This window comes from Microcebus murinus, chromosome 8 (genome assembly GCF_040939455.1).
Source record: "Microcebus murinus isolate Inina chromosome 8, M.murinus_Inina_mat1.0, whole genome shotgun sequence".
Lineage (NCBI taxonomy): Eukaryota > Metazoa > Chordata > Mammalia > Primates > Cheirogaleidae > Microcebus > Microcebus murinus.
In genome coordinates this window covers 49,150,946-49,172,059 of record NC_134111.1, presented here as the reverse complement: position 1 = coordinate 49,172,059, position 21,114 = coordinate 49,150,946, and the positions used below count along the sequence as shown (strand labels likewise).

The 21,114-nt window shown below is 38.1% G+C and overlaps 1 protein-coding gene across 1 annotated transcript in view; it reads right to left on the bottom strand.

The window, feature by feature from the left end:
• Positions 1-21,114, bottom strand: part of MYO3B (myosin IIIB) — a 183,150-nt gene that overhangs the window by 105,711 nt on the left and 56,325 nt on the right. Inside the window, exons 19-22 of the mRNA XM_076005394.1 lie at positions 10,942-10,953; positions 10,103-10,112; positions 9,932-9,994; positions 7,662-7,867 (exon numbers count right to left, since the gene is read on the bottom strand). Coding sequence (XP_075861509.1) covers positions 7,662-7,867; positions 9,932-9,994; positions 10,103-10,112; positions 10,942-10,953 — 291 coding nt within the window. The remainder of the gene's footprint in view (positions 1-7,661; positions 7,868-9,931; positions 9,995-10,102; positions 10,113-10,941; positions 10,954-21,114) is intronic.

The following is a 21,114-nucleotide window of genomic DNA, read 5'->3' as shown; positions in this document are numbered from 1 at the left end:
GGAAATTTCCTACACTGTGTGCAAAACTATGATGTCCTGGGTCAGGGAAGTAAAAATAAATTTAAAAAGAAAATCAGATATACAGTATAAGAAAGATGATATACATTAATCAATTTATTTTTTGTATTTATTTTACTTTTTCTTATTTCTTATTTTTATTCATTCATACTTTCAGCAGGTAATACATGAAAAGGACAACCAGGTAAAGATGGTAGATTGAATAGGTACATTTACTTTTTCTCCCTCCTGAAACCCCAATAAAATGACAGCAAGGGGACTTTTTTAAAGGCATAAATGTTTTGTGAAGATAGAGAAAAGGAGCTAAGGAAGGGAGAGAAGATAAGCACAAGAAGATTTTGATAACAGGAAAAATGGTAACAGATTTAGCAGAACTAAGAAAGCTAAATCCTAAATTACAATGGGGAAAGATGAGAAGCAATCTGATTTATACCAACCCTCTATTCCTCTGCAAAGACTCAGAAATTGACAGACCCAGAAAACTCTGAAAACTTGTTTATGCCAGCAGCGAAGAAGCCTGGAGAGTGAGTGGCAATGAAACCGCAGAAGGTGTTTTCTTCAGCTTGTTGAGAATAAATATTTTTCCTTGTAAGAAGTGGTCCAAAGCCTGGAAGCAGTGGTAGTCAGCTGCTGCAAAGTTTGGTGAATATGGTGGATGACACAGAGTTTCCAAGTCCAGCCTTTGTAGTTTGAGAAGCATTGTTTGTACGACATGTGGTCAAGCGTTGTCTTGCAAGAGGATTGGCCTGTCTCTATTGACCAATCTTGGCTGCTTAATCGCAAGTATACTTTTCATTTCATCCAATTGGTTGCAGTGTACATCTGCTGTAATCAATTGACTGGGTTTCATGAAGCTATAGTGGATAATACCAGCGTTGGACCACCAAACAGACAGCATTAGCTTTTTTTGATGAACATTCAGTTTTGGACTGTGTTTTGGCACTTCATCTTTATCCAACCATTGTCCCGAATGCTTGCAATTGTCAAAAAGAATCCATTTTCACTACATGTAACAATATGGCATAGAAATGGTTTGCCTTTATGTTGTGACAGCAAAGAAAAGCAAACTTTGAGACGATTTCTCTTTTGAAGCTCATTTAATTCATGCGGAACCCATCTATCCAGCTTCTTTACCTTGCCAATTTGTTTTAAATGGTCTAATATTGTTGGAATAGTAACATCAAACCTTGCTGCTAATTCACATGTAGGCTGAGATCGATTCTCTTCCATTACAGCTTTCAGCTCATCATTACCCACCTTGGTCTCAGGTTGCCCATGTGGCTCATTTTCAAGATTAAAATCACTAGAGTGGAAGTTCTCAAACCATCAACATACTGTATGTTCATTAGCCACATCCTTCCCAAATACTTTGTCGGTATTTAGAGCTGTCTGAGCAGCATTGGTTCCACAATGGAACTCATATTTGAAAATATCACTAATTTTTGATTTATCCATGGTTTCACAAAAATTGCTCTAAAAAAGTATGAAAGATAATCATAAGCCAAAAGGTGTGTTTGAAAGAATGAGAATGTACCTTCACAATAAAAATAAAACAAGATGTGTCAAAGTGTAATGTCAGCAATATCAACTGTCAAACTTGGTACTTAAGGAAATCAGACATTTCATACTTAATAACCTAATACTTAGGCAGCAGTCAAATCCCCAGATTTTCCTTCCCAACTCTAGAGGCAGATTTTCTAGAATAATTCTGCCTGTAATCAGCCAGAACTGAGTTGTACTGAGCCAAAAACAGAAAAGTGAGTGAATGCTTTTACAGACTGAATGTTGAGACTCCTAGTTCTCTTGTGCCACTGGACTCCTAGAACCCTGGCACCTAAATCTATGCAGAAGACTGGCCTATTAGAATTTTTCTGAGGCTAAACATAAATCTGTTCACTGAAGCAACGTTTGGGAATCTTTATATTCATTTGGATAGCTGGTCATACAATGCTGTGATTGAGCTGCTACACCCAGGGAGAATATCATGGGAGTGCTACTAAGACCCTAATTCTGCACAGAGGGGGAATCTGATTCAACTTCTACTCCATTTAGGACATTATACATGCTGCCAACAGGAATAGAGGGGGTCTCCTTTTAATGCCCTGAAGAGGCAGAAAGCCTCTCAGGGCAGGTAAATTCAGAAGCCAAAGGCAGCTGGCCAACAACTTTATGCAGAGATTGTACAGGAAGAAGGAAAATCTGCAGATCCACAGAAATGGAAAGACACTTTTGTCAAGAGAATAAGAAATAATGATAAGAATTTTGCAGTATGAACAGGAAAAGGCAGCCTTCCTGAGCAAAGCAATTACTAAAGATTATACCTAAATTACAAAGGCTGGGAGAAGAGACCTTGACAAAGCGAAGTGATACCCAGCATGGTTCTATGTGGGACAAGAATGTAATGGACCACACTGAAAGGATAAGAGAAATGTGTCAAATGCAAGAAGATGAATTCAAACTGGGCCAGAGAAGACTGGGTTTTCTCTAACCCCTTAGTGAAGTGGAGCTGGAAACTGTTTTTAATAGCCCACTATATTGTATGTGAAGTTCTATAAAAACAAAACAAAACAAAATATGCTTAACTTAAAACCATAATATGATACATAGTTCTTATTCCAAGGTTAAATTCAGTTATTGTCAACAAAATGTTTGTTCTTAGAAAATTCTAAATTAAAGGGCTTCTATAGGTAGATAGATACTTGGGCTGGGGTGGACCTTTCTGCATTGTTACAGTTGCTTCTAGGGAACAGAATGGTCAAAACAAAGGGTAATGAATGCCTATTGTTTTAGCCTATCCATATCCCTCTCTCTTTCCTTTAACAGAGCACTTTAGGCCATGGTTCAAGTGGGGTTGACTCCATCCCTGGCATTTGACCTAAGGCCCTGCCAATCATGTCCCTGAATACAGTGGTTGTTTCAGGAGTGAGCATGTGATCCAAGCTGGGACCATCACAGAGTTCCTTGTGTAAGAACTCTCAGAAACTCTCTTGCTGCTGATGTTGCTTAGCCCACAGAAGATTCCAGGGACCGTCTTTGCCAACATGTAAGGAGAGCCTGCTTGGCTGGTAAGAGACTCAAAAGAGGGAAAAACAAAGTTGATAAAAGGAAAAAGACAGTGGCTTGATAAAATTGTTTGATTCCCTGGATTCAGACATATCTTTGAACTTCCTAGTTTTATAAGCCAATACATCACCCCCCTTTGAATTTTTGCTTCAACTATTTTGAGTTGAGTTTAGGTCACTTGTTATTGAGAGATTCTGACTAATATGCCAAGTAATTAGCCTCCATTTACAGAATAGTGTTATCATAAGATATATTTATGCGGTGTGAGGAAGGTCTAAGTGGTTCCTTTTATCTGGAGTGTAAGCTGAAGAGGTGGGGACATGAAAGAGAGGAAGCTGGAAACATGGGCAGGGGCCAAATCAAGTAGACTCCCTACACCAGGTAGGGGAGCTAAAGCTCATGCAGTGGGTGTCTTTATGGTCATTTTAATCAAGAAAGCAACATGCTCAGATATGAATTTTAGATTAATCCTACTCTCATGGCCCTTTAGAAAACAGAAAGCACATTTAGGAAACTGGCAGGAGGGTGAGCAAAATTGGAACTCTCATAACATTGCTGGTGGGAAGATGAACTGGTACAGTCACTTGAAATACGGGGTTACCATATGACCCAGAAATTCTACTCATAGGTATATACCCAAAAGAAAACCTAGGTCCACATTAAAAGTTGTACATGAATGCTCAAAGCAGCATTATTCATAACAGCCCCCAAATGGTAACAGTACAAAAGTCCGTCAACTGATAAATGAGTAAACAAAATGTGCTATACCCATACGATGGAATATTATTCATCCATAAGAAGGAATAAAATACTGATACTTAGCACATCATGGATGAACTTGAAAACACCATGCTAAGTGAAAGAAGCTAGACATAAAAGGCCACATGTAGTATGATTCCATTTGTATGAAATGTCTAAAATAGGAAAATCCATAGGACAGAAATTAGATCATTGGTTGCCTAGGTCTGGTGGGGTGGGTGAAAAGGGAAGGATGGCTAATGGGTACAGGGTTTCTTATTAGATAGAGAAATATTCTAAGATTAGATGGTAATGGTTGCACAACCCCACAAATATACTATAAACCATATAATTTTGTCCTTTAAAAGTTAGCTTTTACCATATGTGAATTATATCTCAATTAAGCTGTTAATAATAATTATAACAAAAGGCCTGGGACTAAAGTCTTGGGAGAAGGGGTGAGAAACTCCCAAAGGAATCTTGTTGAGAAACTTTAGCAAGTTAAGTCAACAGAGCTTTGGATTATTTAAAGGAGGAGAGAAGTCAAAGGTCACTCCTAGTTTCTAGAGGAGAAGGAGTGGAGGAATAGAAGGGAGGATGAGATGAAGGAGACACCAGGGTACCATGGCTCTCCATGCCATCATGAAAAGAAATAGAAGATGACAATGAAAGAGAAGAGGGAAGAGTTTCATGTTGCTCAACAAACAAACAGTGATTTAACAACTGTCATGAATTAGGCCCTGGTAGATGCAGGTCTCCCATCCAGTGAGCTCATTTTGGGGAAGGTGAGCAACCCTGGAAGAACGAGAGACTAAGTAATGCCCAGGTATCTGCAAGCAATCCCTGAAAATCTTCAGGTTGTGGGTGTGCTATGTGTATTCTTGCCTTCTTGTCATGCAGATGAGGAAACATCTTTTACATAAATGTTGGGTTATCTGCCAAATATTATGTCTAAAAGGAGACTAGAACTTACGTCTCCTTATTAAATTATACTATTTATTATTACTATTATTTAATATACAAAACATTAGACTTAGCCCTATCCTTTAGACATTTTCCAGAACACATCCCGGCACAGGCAGTCATATTATTTGCCCAGTACAGACCTTCTGAGACACTATACTTCAAGAATGCATTGACCATGAAGACAATGAATGCTCACAGTGGTTTTTTGTGATGTCCTTTGACAGCATGACTTCAAGGAGGTTTCAACTGTATACATGCCCAGCATTTCCAGGTAGCCTCTTTCATGCCTAGCTAAGAACTGTTGGGGCTCAGAAAACAATACCTCAAAATGAAGGCCTCAGAAGTATTCTCAGAAACAAAAGTTTTTCTCTGACTTTTTCCTGCCCTTCTGTCTCTCAGTCTCATTCTTTCCCAATGCTAGCCACAGAAGCTAAAATCCCTATTCCCCAATAAGGGTCATAGAAACTAGAACCCCTTTGCCCCAAAGCCAGCCATAAAACCTAAAAATATTACTGACTTTCCCTTTGTCTTTCTGTGTAAAAACTGGCCAAAAAGAAATTATCTGACCTACCTTGTTTGACTGTAGGCTATAAGACCCCTATTCCAGAGAGGGCCCTGCCCTATACCCAGAAAGAAGGAATGCATGCTCAGAGAGGCCAAGAAGAATATAGACAGACAGGGCTTCCTGGGTTTCCCCACTCAGGCTGTTAGATTAGATCATACCCCTTTTCCCCAATCATGTTACTATATGGCTGTCCTTACTTTATTGAACCTAAACATAAAAATGGAAAATTTCCCCTATATCTTTGCGTTTTCATTCTGAAGGTTCTCATGTATATACATTAAATGCCTCTTCTCTGATTAATCTGACCTTTGCAAGTTGATTTTTCAGTGAACCTTCAGTGGACCAAGCTCCTGGCCCTTTCAGAGCATAAAGGTTTTAAACTCACTTGGCTCCATTGGTGAGATGGTGTTGGAGACACCTGCTTCCTCAAAGACTCTATGACTAAAGGATAAGTAAGGTCATTTCTAAGTCATTTCTAAGTTGCTAGAAAATTCAACGATGATAGGGGCAAGGAAGCATTTTTGGTTTTGCCAAGTCGGTAGACTTAGGTGATATGGGGGTTTGGGAAGTCCTTCCCATTTCTGGAGCCCAACAACATAATCCCAAGAACATGTCAGGGTTTCAGTCCTGAACGCCAGAATATACAAAAAAAAAAAAAAAAAAAATGTAAAAAGTAATAAATGAGTCTCTGTCTTTTATTTACCTCTGCTTGATAAACCCTGAATGGCTCTGCTCCTGCCTTTGATTGTTTTGTCTGCATATTTCCAGCTAAGAGTTTACAAAACAGCACACTTGAACAGGAAGATAAGAAGCATACCTATTTGTTGAATAACATCAAGGGGGAAAACTGCAAGCTCATCCATTTTGTTAAGTTGCTCAAAAGGATCAAAATACCAATTAACTTGCTGGCTCAGAAATCTTTGATATCCTCAGATTTACTGACATTTTGAAATTCTTGTTCATACTTGCCTAATGGCTTTCTGATTACGAACAAAGAAGTGCCAATCTGTTTAGCATGTGACCTGTTTTCTTAAATATTTTCATGTATTCAAACACTTTGTTGCTAAAAATACTTGACTAGTCACATTCATGAGCTAAAATAATCTTTTTTTCTTGTTCTACCTTCAAATTTAAGAAGAAAAGAAGCTCAAAGACACTTTTTTTAAAAAAAAAAAAAGTAAGCCATTTCATTCTTATTTTTAATTTAAAAATTTTAATCGCAAGGCATTTTTTTTTTTTTTTTTTGCTTAGCTTTTCCATGGAATTTAGCAGTTTGGAAGACTTGATGAAGCAAGCTACTGTATTTAGGATCCATTCTTTCCTGAGAAAAAGTTGGAAAAATGACCTTGGGCACATGTTTCAGAATGGAGGTAAAAAGATACTAAAGATGGCTTTGGGGGTCAGACAGATTCTATAAAGGATTTTATAATAATATTCCTCACTGGGCATCTTCAGATGGCAGTGCTTCTCAGAGGTGAGTGTTTTTTGGGTTGTTGTTATTGTTCTCCTTATTTCTTCACAGAAAATTCTGTGACAGTTCTACCTGTAATCATATGCATATATAAGGCATTCCTATGGCAATTGTGTAGAAAAGAGCAGCATTTCCTTCTTACAAGTCAGTTTCTGGATTTCGAAAGCTCCATGCAATTTATTTCAAAACAATTGATTGAATGCAGTGGACTGAGGAGATTAAAAGTGTGGACCCAGAAACCAGACTGCCCAGGTTCAAATCCTGGCTCTTCCGTCTACCAGCATGAGACTTTAGGAAACTCACTTAATTTCATTTTGTGCCCCCATTTTCTCACCAGTAAAATGGGGATGATAATGGAGCCTACTAGCTTATAGGGTTGGTCTACGGATCAAATGAGATTACACATTTTAGGACAGTGCTATGTGTTTTTAAGTTCTACGTATGTGTTAATTACTATATTATATAATGCTAGACTCTAGAAGAGGAGTGGGTACTTGGGTGCATTCAAATGCACCAGAATCTTGGACCCACTTATGGAGAGAGATTTTCATCATAACAATTAAATATACAGAGAATTTGAGACCTAAGGATTTATAACGTACAAATGCCTATGGACATTTAAAAAAATATGATCAGAAGGAAGCTTAACCTGTCCTCTGGATCACTGCAGTTTAATTGGATGACAGCAAAAATGCAACATTTAAGCAAGTAAATGGTAGCTGGTAATTAGACAATTGCATGTTTGGAGGGAAGTGGGCAGGAGGAGCAACCTCAGGGGACAGAGATGGCCAGGGTAGAGCTACATTTACTATAACATATTTCCAAAGATGCTGGTCTGACCTTTTCACAAATTCTTCAAAGAGGATACGGTGGGAATAGCCCTGCTGGCGGATGCTGACTGTCTCCAGGATCCCGGTGGAGCGGAGCTGGGCCAACACCCTCTCTCGGGAAAACTGCAGGGCCTCTCGGTCATCATTGGGTTTAATGCAGCGCACAAAGTGGGGCTGTCCAACCACCATTTTGGAGAGCAGATCCATCAGAGAATACTACAAGGGAGAAAAATGCACATGAAATGAAGATACCAATAATGTAATGGGTAATTACAACACAGGTCTGCAGGGGCCTCCAGAGCAGTTTGAGGCTTGTGAAGGACTCATGGGTGTTTTTGAGACAGAACACAGAATCAGCAAAACAAGATGATAATATAAGTTCTACTTATAGCTGCCTGCATATTCAAAAGCATTCTTTAAACATTACCTAGTACCAAGCAATATTCCTATGTGGCAGAAATTTAGCTAAGAACATACTCTGGGTTACCCTATAACTCCACCACCATAAGTAGAGTGCTTATCTCTGGTATGCCAAGCCAATGTTCCACAATCTGTATCTGTAATTTAAAATGTCCAGCTTTTGGGGAAAGAGTTAATTGCTTCTGCAGCCTAAGAAGCATCAGAAAATTTAAGCAAATCCTACTGATACTACTGCTAATGAGGTAATAGAACAAAAAATAGAAAAAGGCAAATAAAACAAGAAAATTAGAGAAAAAGAAGATTATAATGAAAATCAATAAACATATACCAACCAGCTGGTACAGGGATCTCACAGAAAGAGGAGGAAAGGACATGAAAAACCAGAGGGGTGCTTGTGCAGAGAAGCCTCAGTTGTTCCTCAGGGGTATTCATTGTTTGGGGTCCTCTTTTGGGTATGCCTTCACCAGCAATTAGAAGCTACACAGAAAATTAGTCCCATTATTTCATAATCACTCCTCCTACTAATCAAAATTGATGTAACTTAGTTTATTAAGGAACCTTATTTTTCAGGTTTAGCATTTGGAAACTGGTATTTTGAGGACACCAAACTAGCTGTTATGGGTATATTTCTGAAAAACTATAAGCCAGAGGCTTCTCTACTGATAGAGGGGGCCCTAGAATCTTGAGGATAATCTCACAGAGTCAATATAGCCTCTAAATCTCATGGGAAAACACACACACACACACACACACACACACACACACACACACACACACACGTTAGTAGAAGGATGAGGATGAACATAGAGCCACCAAAGGGGGCAGGACCAGGTGCGTCTCAAGAAACAAGTAACAAGTAGAAATGTCCAAACATTCGAATGATGAGGCAGGGGCAGAATGCCCACCTGACAGAGATGCTCTAGCAGGAAACACTGCATGGATGGAGTGCTGGACCCAAAGGTCTGGAGTTCCTGCAATTCATATCCTGAGCCCAATTCTAGTCTGCCTCTGAAGCACAATTGGCTAAGTTTGACTGCTTTCCTTTAGATCCTTCTTGCACTGCTAGCTTTCCATGGTGCCTCCTATCCACAGTGCTGGCTCCCAGGTCCTACCCTTCAGCCTGCTTCACTCTTCCAGCTTCCTGCTGACCTCTTGTCCCTGCCAAGTCCTTTCCTGTGCCAGCGCATCTTACCACCTTATTCTGCTGTCCCTAAGATCAGTTCCAACTCTGTTCTAATAGCATTTCTACCATGATGCAACCTTAGCTCCCAGTGGGACATGATCTCTAAGGGGCTTCCAACTCCAATGCTTTATAATTTGAAGATAAGCAAATCTGTGCAAATTGCTACAAGAATGCATGTGTCTTATCTTTGCTATGTAATGTACATTTAACAGAGCCCTTCCGGAGACAATGTTTTTGCCCAAAGGAGACATTGTACTAGATGAAATAGAAATCAAGGTGGCAGAAATGGGAAATAATAGAGCCCAGGCAATGGGTTTTATAATAGGTCAATTCAATCTAGGAAAATAAAGTCCTAAGATTCTCTCAGTATCTGAACTTGATAAGCCACCTTCTGGAATTTAATTAACTATTATATAGTATGCTGGAAAAGTGGCTGACTCCAGCAGCTTTAAGGCTAAGAAGCAACTCAAATGCTAAGAGAAGCAGCACATTTACTGGACAAGACTGTGTGCCCAGTGTTCTCTCCCTGCCATGCTTCCCCCTGCCCCCACCTTCCTTAACTAGCTCTTGTACTTTGCCCTTGTTTCAATGACTCCGTCCTATCTGGCCTTTCACAGAAGGCTTGGAGAGTCCCTTTTTTGGAAGGAGGCAGAATAGAGATCAAGAAGAGTCCGTACCCGGAAGTAAGAAGCCATGGTTTGCCTCTTCATGCTGGTGGTTTCTTCTGGATGCCGTATCACCTCCAGAGTATCTACCTGGAAGCATAGGTGGAAGAAAGTGGTTTGAGGATGTAAACACTTAATTCATTCTCCAGGTTTTCTAAAATCTGAAAGACTATTTGGTCAAACATCTGAGGGACTTGGTGTTTAAGACACAATAATGTAAACTGTGGAGAGAATTTTTAAAATCATATAAAAGATTTAAAAAAAGTAATGTGCAGGCTGGGTGTGGTGGCTCATGCCTGTAATCCTAGCACTCTGGGAGGCCGAGGCGGGCAGATTGCCCAAGGTCAGGAGTTCAAAACCAGCCTGAGCAAGAGTGAGACCCCGTCTCTACTTTAAATAGAAAGAAATTAATTGGACAACTAATATATAGAGAAAAAATTAGCTGGGCATGGTGGCACATGCCTGTAGTCCCAGCTACTTGGGAGGCTGAGGCAGGAGGATTCCTTGAGCCCAGGAGTTTGAGGTTGCTGTGAGCTAGGCTGATGCCACGGCACTCACTCTAGCCTGGGCAACAGAGTGAGACTCTGTCTCAAAAAAAAAAAAAAAAAAAAAAAAAAGTAATGTGCACTGTTCATCTCATTTGACAATATCACTGCATTCTGCAAAGTACCATATGGTCTCAGTGTAAACTCCTATTAATGCCATTTCTATATTTCTCCATCTTCTAATGGGCACCTGTTAAATTCTCCAGTAATGTCACATGAGACCAACTATGTCCTAAAGGAAAATTGGGCAAAGGCCCATGAAGCTGGGCGTTTATAAAAACATGATAGACCTAAAGCCCAGGTTGTATTACGGGGAATGAGGCCAGCACCAGTTGCCTTCCATGCCATAAGATGTTGATGCTGTAACACTCCTCTTGCCTCCTACAGTTCCCACATGCTCACTGCAAATGAGAGCTCAGGTACCAAATCGCTCAGTAACCTAGTGGGAGACACTTGTTCCCAATCATCTATCCCAACTACCCGGGCTGACTAGAAGGAATTTATGGATGAAAACAGTTATAGGGATCAAATGCAAGCAGCCTGTGATTCATTATCGTAACTCAACAACAAAAACTCGGCTTTGGTTTACAGAAGACATGAATGGCTTTTAGCAACAGCTTTGCTGTGGCAGCTTTCCATCTACTTTGAACAGGTGGCAAGGGCATGAAGTAGGAATGTCTAAACCGGAAGATGCTGCTGTCAGCGCATGAATTTCACTTGGTGGACTATTGTCCAGGCAGCCACTTCGCCATGGGGTAAGGATGCCTGCCTCCTTCTTCAGTGAAAATGAAAAATGGGTGCTAAAAGGGGAAGGACGTGGGTTGGGGGAGTGCCGGGTGGAGAAGGGAAATAATGAGGCTTACCTGGAGGGATATTTATGAGACTGTGTGCAAAATGAAATGAAATGCTTCAATTGGATTGGATTTTAAAAAACAGGTTTATTTAAGAAGGGGACAAATCATGGAGTTAAGTTATCAAAAACTAGAAAGCAACTGAAACAGTAAGCAGGAATATGACATATGGGGGACAGTGCAGCTTTCTTTGTATGGGCTGCACTTTGGATGCCATCAGTTCGTTCACATGCAGCTGAAACAATGATACAACCACCAATAGGTTTGACTTTTTACTTTCTTTAATGATTGGGAGGCCAAGGCAGGAGGATCACTTGAGGCCAGGAGTTCAAGACCAGTCTGGGCAATATAATGAGACCCTGTTTCTACCAAAAAAAAGAGAAAAATTTAGCCAGGCATGGTGGTGTGGGCCTGTAGTCCTAGCTACTTGGGAGGCTGAAACAGACCCCTTGAGCCTAGGAGTTCAAGGCTGCAGTGAGCTATGATCGTGCCACTGTACTCTTCCTAGGCAACAGAGTGATACCTTGTCTCTAAAAACAAAACAAAACAAAACAAAAAACCAATTTTTTTTAATAAGAAAGGCTAATCTAATGAAAAAAGGGAAGACAAACACAACATACCCACCCCACCTACCCAGGTGGTGTTGCATTCTTTCCAAGGTCATGAGATAGGTATACTGGGAGGTTTCTTTCCTCTTCTCATCCCCATTTGAGGACAGACCTCAGAGCTGGTGAGGTTGGAGGTAAGCTAATCAGGACTGAAGCAAAGATCTTGGCTAGGATTGGACTTCGGCTGAATTGTAAATTCTAAGAGTTTTCTTTAACTTTTTTCTTCTTATTTTCTTCCTCCATACGCCATCTCGCCACCTGCACCTGACCTCCATATAGTCACACACACACACACACACACACACACACACACACACACAAACACACACACACACAACTTTTGAGAATTTCACTACTACTTTCTTTTATTCAGAGATCCTCCCTGATAAAGCACCTCTTACTTTGAACTTTGCTTTTCCTCCTTCATTTCCCTCCCCTTTTATTCAAATTAGCCAGTGAGCACCAGCCCCGCAGTCAGAAAGAGCAGCTGAATAGCTCATCCATATTTTTCTATTAGTAGATATTGATGAATTGACCTGTTACCCTCCCTCAGAACACACAGCAGACCCTCGGCATTTCAGAATGTAACAGTTTAGTGACCAGAAAATCTTTGATGTGTATTATTGCAGTTGAGACACAATTTAAAAGAATCAGCATTATTTTCAAGATCAGTACCAGGCCCCTACAGCAAATTGGAAAAATACAGAATGAAACGCCAATTTGGACTCCAAAAGTTATAAGGCTGTATGGGCAGGAGGGAGCCCCTGTCTAACCACCCAGAATCTGTGTTTCAATATAACTTAGTCCTGTCCTTGCACTCACATACAGCTTGGGACATAAGTAAAAACCTGTTCTTTGTTACACAAAACCTCGACATGCTAATGCTTGTCTGTTAGAACTGACTGTATTTGACAGAATAAATGATATACTATAGGTGTATTATCTAATTTAAGACTTTAGAAAGGTCTTGGGTTTGGTCAAGGGTCTCTTGTATATTTTCATAGTCACAAGGTTCTTCTGAACTTGGTGTGGATCTAAAAGAGGGAATTTCAGAGACACAGCAAACCAGAAGTTGCCTCTCTCAGCCCTTTAAACTAGATCTCTGTCTGCACCAGGCCTCCCAGAGAACTCCAAAGCCAGCCCCAAAAAGGACCGAGAAAACTGTTGTCTGACCTAAGAATTTGTCTTCCTGAGTTGATTTAGATAATAGTAGTATCATTTAATTTTTTAAAAGTCTCTTAGAAACAACCAGTCAGTAGATTCCATTAGGAGCATCATCTAACAAACTCTTCTTCCCCAAAATGGGGATTTCAAAAGACCAAAGTATCTTATATATTTTTATCTCAGTCAGGGAAAAAAAAAAAAAGACTAGAAAAGCTTTCCTAGGCAAGGGAAGCTTGGGAATGACATGCTATTGAGCACAAAGTTTTGGAATCAGACATACATAGTTCAAATTCTGGCTCCTCTACTGGGTAGCTGTGTGGCCTTGGACTTGTTACAGTCATGCACTGCATAACACAATTTCAGTCAGTGACTGCATATATGAGGTCCCTTAAGATTAGAATGTAGCCGAAAAATTCCTATTGCCTAATGATGTGGTTGTCATAACATCATGGTGCAACAAATTACTCACATGTTGTGGTGATATTGATGTAAATGAACCTACTATGCTGCCAGTCATATAAAAGTATAGCACATATAACAGAATTACGTATAGTGCATAATACAGTGCATAATGATAGTAAATGACTATGCTACTGGTTTATGAATTTACTATGCTATATCTTTTATCATTATTTTACAGTGTACTCCTTCTACTTATGTATTTTTTAAAAACCCAGTTAACTGTGAAAGAGCCTCAGGCAGGTCCTTCAGGAGGTTTTGCAGTAGAAGGCATATGTGTTATTGCCCTTGAAGATCTTCCAGGGGAACAAGGTGTGGAACTGGAAGACGGTAATATTGCTGATCCTGACCCTGTGTAGGCATAGGCTAATGTGTGTGTTAGTTTCTTAGTTTTTAACCAAAAAGGTTAAAAAGTAAAAACAAAAATTTACAGAAAAAAGATATAAAGAAAGAAAATATTTTTGTCTGGCTATATAGTATGTTTGTGTTTTAAGCAAAGCATTATTACGAAATAGCCAAAAAGTTTTTTTAAAAATTTAAAGGTTTATAAAGTTTAAAAGTTACAGTAAATTAAGGTTAACTTATTATCGTGGAAAGAAATTTTTTTTCCTAAATTTAGTATAGGCCAGGCATGGTGGCTCACGCCTGTAATTCTAGCACTCTGGGAGGCCAAGGTGGGCGGATCGCTCAAGGTCAGGAGTTCAAAATCAGCCTGAGCCAGAGCGAGACTCCGTCTCTACCAAAGATAGAAAGAAATTAATTGGCCAATTAAAAATATATAGAAAAAAAATTAGCCAGGCATAGTGGCACATGCCTGTAGTCCCAGCTATTCAGGAGGCTGAGACAGGAGGATCGCTTGAGCCCAAGCGTTTGAGGTTGCTGTGAGCTAGGCTGACGCCACAGCACTCTAGCCCAGGCAACAGAGTGAGACTCTGTCTCAAAATAAATAAATAAATAAAATTTAAAAAAATTTAGTATAGCTTAAGTGGACAGTATTTATAAAGTCTATAGTAGTATACAGTGATGTCCTAGGCCTTCACATTTACTCACTGACTCATCCAGAACAACTTTCCAGTCCATAACATTCTTTACAAAATAGAAAAAATAATCCTAAAATTTACAAGAAACCACAAATGCCCCAAAGCCATGCTGAGAAAAAAGAACAAAACTGGAGGAATCACATTACCTGACTTCAAAATATACTACAGAAGTATAGTAACCAAAACAGCATTGTAGTAACATAAAAACAAACACACAGACCAATGGAACAGAATAAATCTACACATCTATAGTGACCTCATCTTTGACAAAGGTGCCAAGAACATAAAGTTGGGAAAAGACAGTCTCGTCAATAAATGGTGCTTGGAAAGCTAGATATCCATATATAGAAGAATGAAACTAGACCTCTATCTCTCACATACAGAAAATCAAATAAAAAGATTTATTAAAGTCTAACCTAAGATTGAAACTGTGTAACTACTAAAAGAAAACATTGGGGAAATGCTTTAGGATATTGGTCTGGGCAAAGACTTCTTGAGTAATACCCTCAAAACATAGGCATCCAAAGCACAACTGAACAAATGGGATCACCTCAAACTAAAAAACTTCTGCACAGCAAAGGAAACAATCAACAGAGGAAAGAGACAACCTACAGAATGGGAGAAAATATTTCAAACTACCCATCTGACAAGGGATAAATAGCTAGAATATATTAGGAGCTCTAACACCTTAATAGGAAAAACTCAAATAATTTGATTAAAAAATGGGCAAAAGCTCTGAATAGATATTTCTTAAAAGAAGATGTCCAAATGGCCAACAGGTGTATGAAAAAATGCTCAACATCATTAGCCATCAGAAAAATACATATCAAAACTATAAGAGATATTATCTTACTTCAGTTAAAATGGCTTTTATCAAAAGACAGGCAATAATAAATGCTGGCAAGGATGTGGAGAAAAGAGAACCCTTGTACACTATTGGTGAGAATATAAATTAGTGCAACCATGATGGAGAATGGTATGGAGGTTCCTAAAAAAACTAAAGATAGAACTAGCACATGACCCAGCAATCCCATTGCTAGATATATATCCAAAACAAAGGACTTTAGTATATTGACAAGATATCTATACTCCCAAGTATATTGTAGCACTGTTCACAATAGCCAAGATTTGGAATCAAGTTAAGTGTCCATCAACAGATGAATGAATAAAGGAATTGTGATACATATACATAATGGAATATTATATAGCCACAAAAAAGAATAAAATCCTGCCATTTGCAACAACGTGGATGGAAATGGAGAGCATTATGGTAAGTGAAATAAGCCAAGCACAGAAAGACAAATTTCACATGTTCTCACTCATATGTGGGAGCTAAATATTAAAAACAATTGATCTTATGGAGACAGTAGAATGATGGTTACTGGAGGCTGGGAAGTATAGCAGGGAGGAGGGATAAAGTGGGGATGGTTAATAGGTGCAAAAAAAAGAATGAATGGTATTTGATAGCATAACAAAGTGACTATATAATCAACATAAGTTAGGGTATACTTTAAAATAAGTAAAAGAGTGGAATTGGAATGTTCCTAACCCAAAGAAATGATAAATGCCTGAAGTGATGGATACCGCAATTACTCTGATTTGATTAATTCACATTATTTGCCTGTATCAAAACATGACATGTACCCTATGAATATATACAACTATTATGTACATTTAATAATTAAAAATTTAAAATGTTAAAAAAATCTCAAGGCAAACTAAACAGAATGTGATATATTAACTGTGTCTTCAATCCACATATCACATACAGTTTCCTAGAAATTATTTTTCAGCTTATTAATTTTTTTGCTTTATTAGCTTGCTGTTTTTAACCTCACTGTGTATAACAACAGGTTTTTACTGAGAGTAGAAGTATAGTTCTGTCATATTTTGTTGTTCATTCTTTTCTTGCATTGATATTACTTAAAATTCATGATTTCTTAGCAGTAATCATTTTTAACAGCTTTATTGAAGTATAATTGGGATAAAATAAACTGGACATATTTTAAAGTATACAATTTTTATTAGTTTTAACATATATATACACCTGGGAGTCCATTACCACAATCACCATACTGTCTTGATTACACAGATTTATATTAAGACTCAAACTCAAGTCTTTTTAATTCTCTAACTTTTTTCTTCTTTTTCAAAGAAGTTTAGGCTATCCTAGGTCCTTTGCAATTTCCACATAAATTTTAGAATCAGTTTTTCTACACACACACACACACACATACACACAAGCCTGCTAGAATTCTGATTTGGAATGCATTGAATCTATAAATATATTTGGATAAAATTTCTATCAACATTTTTGAGTCTTCTTTATCAAATCTGTTTTTTATCCTATCAAGTATTAGAGAGATATTAATATCTATGACTAAAATTGTATATTTGTCTGTTTATACTTGCAATTCTGTCAGTTCCTTGTGTCATGTATATTAAAGATCTGTCATTAGGTGCATAAAGATTTAGAATTGTTATGTCTTCTTAATAAACTAATTTCTTTATCATAATAAAAAATTTGCCTTATCTGTCAGCTAAATTCACTCTTAGATAAAGACATAGACTCCCCAAAGTCCCATAAACCATCTATAAACCAGCAATAAATGAAAAACTGAAGAATTTTTCTCCTGGACTCTGTAAGTACTCATTATTTGCATCCTGAAACCTCAGTAGTGCATATATTTATTATCTTCTTGACAGGGCCTTTTGTCAAGAATTTTTACTGCTATCAAGTGATATATCCATTTCTTTTTTCTTTTCAGGTTTTTTTTTTTTTTTCAGAATATTATGGGAGTACAAATGTTTAGGTTACATGTGATGCTCCCCCCCCCACCCCCTGGAGTCAGAGCTTCAAGTGTGTCCATCCCCAGATGGGGCACATCACACTCATTATGTATGTATATACTCATCCCCTCCTTCCCCCTCCCATCTGCCTAATGCCTGATAAATGTTATTCCTATATGTCTATTTCTTAACAAAGAAAAAAAAAAAACCTATGTACTGCATCACACCTCTCAAAAGCCTCTATAGTACTGAAGGGGGAAGGCAAGAATGGCATTGAAAACTGGCCCTGTGCAGTGCTGCTCAACGTGTTGAAGCTGAAAGGGTTCAGGACACACTATCCCAAAATATGGGACCTTGGCACTTGAGAAATCAGCAGAAGCAGAAAGGTCATTCTCACCTTCCCCTTGCCCTCCTTTTCTGAAGCAGGCCATAAAACCATTTCCCTCCCTTCTCCTCCGAAGACCCTTATGTGACAGAAATTTTGACCTATGCCTGTGGGTTAGGAATATCACACAGGAACACCAAGAAGAATCTGAAAAACAGGTCTTGCTAAGTAAGCCCTAGTTCATTACCATTAGATCGCACCCTTTTGCTCTCCAATCATATTTCTGCATAACTGACCATAAAAATACAGATTCCCCTATTTCTTTGGGCCTTCATTTCTGAAGGTTCCCATGTCATCTAAAACTTATATTAAATAGATTTGTATGCTTTTCTCTTCTTAATCTTTAGTCTTTCACTATAGGGGTCTCAGCCATAACCCTTATGATAGGTAAGGAAAAGATATTACTTTTTCTACCTTACAGAGCTCAGCTTGATCCAGGGGCACTCCTGTTATTTTATCTTGGATAAGGCAGAGGGTAGCTGGAGTTGGTTTTTTTACTTGTTTATTTTGTTTTGTTTCTTATTGCTGTTGTTGCCCTTCATATTTTTGGATGCCTTAATTAGGACTTTCAACTTTCGTCTCCTTTCTAAGTGAAAATAAATCTCTAGTCATTTTCATCTTACTCACACAAATTATTATTTTAATGATGTAAATATATGCCACATACTAGAAGGCACACTCTTCATGTGGGTGGTGTCTGAACAATGGTAGACAGTGCAGGGAGAGAGGCAATACTGTGCTGCTATTAAAAGTATGGAAGATAGAGGAACAGGCTCTGGCAGGGGCCAGTAGTCAATAAACAAACTGAGGAAAGGAGAAGAATGTGAGCTGATAGAAAATACTAGTATTAAAGGGGGTGGGGCGGGAGCTTTAATCTTTTTGTGTCATTATCCCTTGCATAATCTGGTAGAAGCCAATGACTCCAAAAGATACATACACAGTCCATTCTTATTATTTGCAGATTTGCCTGTTTGCTAAAATTTTTTGGCACCCCAAAGTCAATACTCACAATGCTTTCATGGTCATTCATAAACAAGAATAGAGAGATGAAAAATTTGAGTGCCCTGCAGCACATGGTTCCAGTTGAGGTCAAACAGGTGACGCTCTGCCTTCCTGTTTCAGCTCTCATGCTATAAACATGGTATTCTTTTTGAGGTCTATTTAATGCCCCATTTTTTGTATTTTTGTGGTTTTTATTTAGTAATTTTGCTGTTTAAATGGTCCCCCAAGTATAGTGGTGAAAGGCTGTCTACTGTTCCTAAGCACAGGAAGGTTGTGATGTACCCATGGAACTGGAGTTCATGGAACCATCCTGTTCCTAAAACGTGTAAATTAGATAAGCTTTGTTGGTGGTGAGTCAACAACACAAATGCAGCAATTAAAATATTGTTTTATATAAAGAAATATTGAATATAATTAATTATTTGGAAGAAATATATGTTAAATAGTTCTCTTTAGGCAGAAACACATGTAAAATGAGATTATGTAATGACCAGTTGACAAAATACTGAGACTAGAGCATCACAGGACCCTAACCCCATATTTACCTTGGAGCAAAATGTTTCAGTATGTGTGATTCAGAGCTTGCAATGACTTCATAGAACATAATTTATAAATAATGAGAATCAACTGTATTTATACAAATAAAATTTTACATGTAATATCAAGAGGCTCTCAGAACCACTGAAACTCCTATGTTAATGTCTTAAAGAGGCTTATATAGTCCATGTTTAATAGTCCTAATATCTTGCTACAAAATAGCAAGGTTGTAATGTAGGATATTATAATTAATTGTAAATAGCAATCTGGGTATAAAAATTATTGTTAACAAAAATGATTTGAGTTCCTACTATGTGCAAGTAAGTCTTTTCTTCTCAGGGAGTAAGTATAAATATGTATGTCTGCATCAATTTTGGAATAATATTCAACAGTATTAACGTATGGCCAAATTACTTATTCTTCATTAAATAAGTCAATATCCACTGTAAACAAAAAGATAAGAAAATTCACAGATGTGACCCATTTATTACTCCATTATTTCAAGATAATTCTTTTTTGGTGTTAGCATATGCAATGAATATTACCCAAGCAGTCCTTGAAACCCTTGCTAAACTTTAGCTAGAAGGGTAGTACAATTAAAAATGTTATTTTACATCTAGATATTTATTAACCCTTCTAACATTCCCTTTGCACAGACAAGTGTACAACTCATTCTTAAGGGAGCAAAGCAGAGCAGTAGGAAACAGTCTAGTTTCTTTTCTGCTGATTCCTGTTTGTCTCTGTCATTGGTGTAGGCTGGTAACAGCTTCAAGGAAAATGCTTTATCTCTTCTTAGATGGACTTTATTATCAGGTGCCATTGTGCATTATCTTAAGTGGTCTTTCTGAGAATCAGGATTGTAAGTATTCCTTGATGTTATTTCAAATTTCATAACCCCTAAATCCTAAATACCTTCCACCTCATTACCAGAATTGTCCAGACAGTGGGCATTGGATGAAGGGAACTAATGCTGCCCTCTCTAGCATTATCCCTGTGGCAGGAATAGCCCTCTGGCCCATAACATTTTTAGTGCAATTCTGCTACTCACCTTGGTTCTCCCAGTGCTAAAATGGGGAGGCAAAGATCTTGAGGCCACTGTTATCCTGGCTCTTGTCTGGGCCAAATTACCTGAGGGAAAAAAGACACAGAACTTAAATTGAAGGAAGAGTTAAGGAATAGGACCACCAGTAACTCTCCTTTGTGTCCTTGTATTTTTTTTTTTTAATTTTCCAAATAATCTGCTCTGAATTTAAAAAAATATTGGAAAATTTTGGATTTTGAAACTTCAATGATATAAATTATAATAATTATAAGTTTTAAATAATTTATTTAATAATTATAAATAAAATAAAATTTATATTAGTTTTATAAACAAAAAAGAAACAACATAAAACTATTAAATTCACTGAACAAATTAGAAATAGAAGGAAATTTCCTCAACATAATAAAACCCATATATGAAAAGCCCACAGCTAACATCATACTCAACAATGAAAACCTGAAAGTTTTTCTCTATGATCAGGAACAGGATGTAGGGAGCAAAGGCTCTTGGCCTGCTAAGATTCACTAAAAAAAATCACTGACATGAGGCAAATTGATTAACAGGAGGGAAAAGTTACAAATTTATTTTCATGTGCATACACGGCATCCCTCAGAATGAAGATTCTACTCCTCAATGAGGTTCAGAGGTTTTTAAAGAATGGGGGCTTGAAAGCAGAAAAACAGGGAGGGAAAAAGGAAGAGGCTTGACTAGTAAAGCTGGTCTTGTTATGTAAATGAAACCTTACAGTTAGCAGCCCTTAGAGAGAATAGAT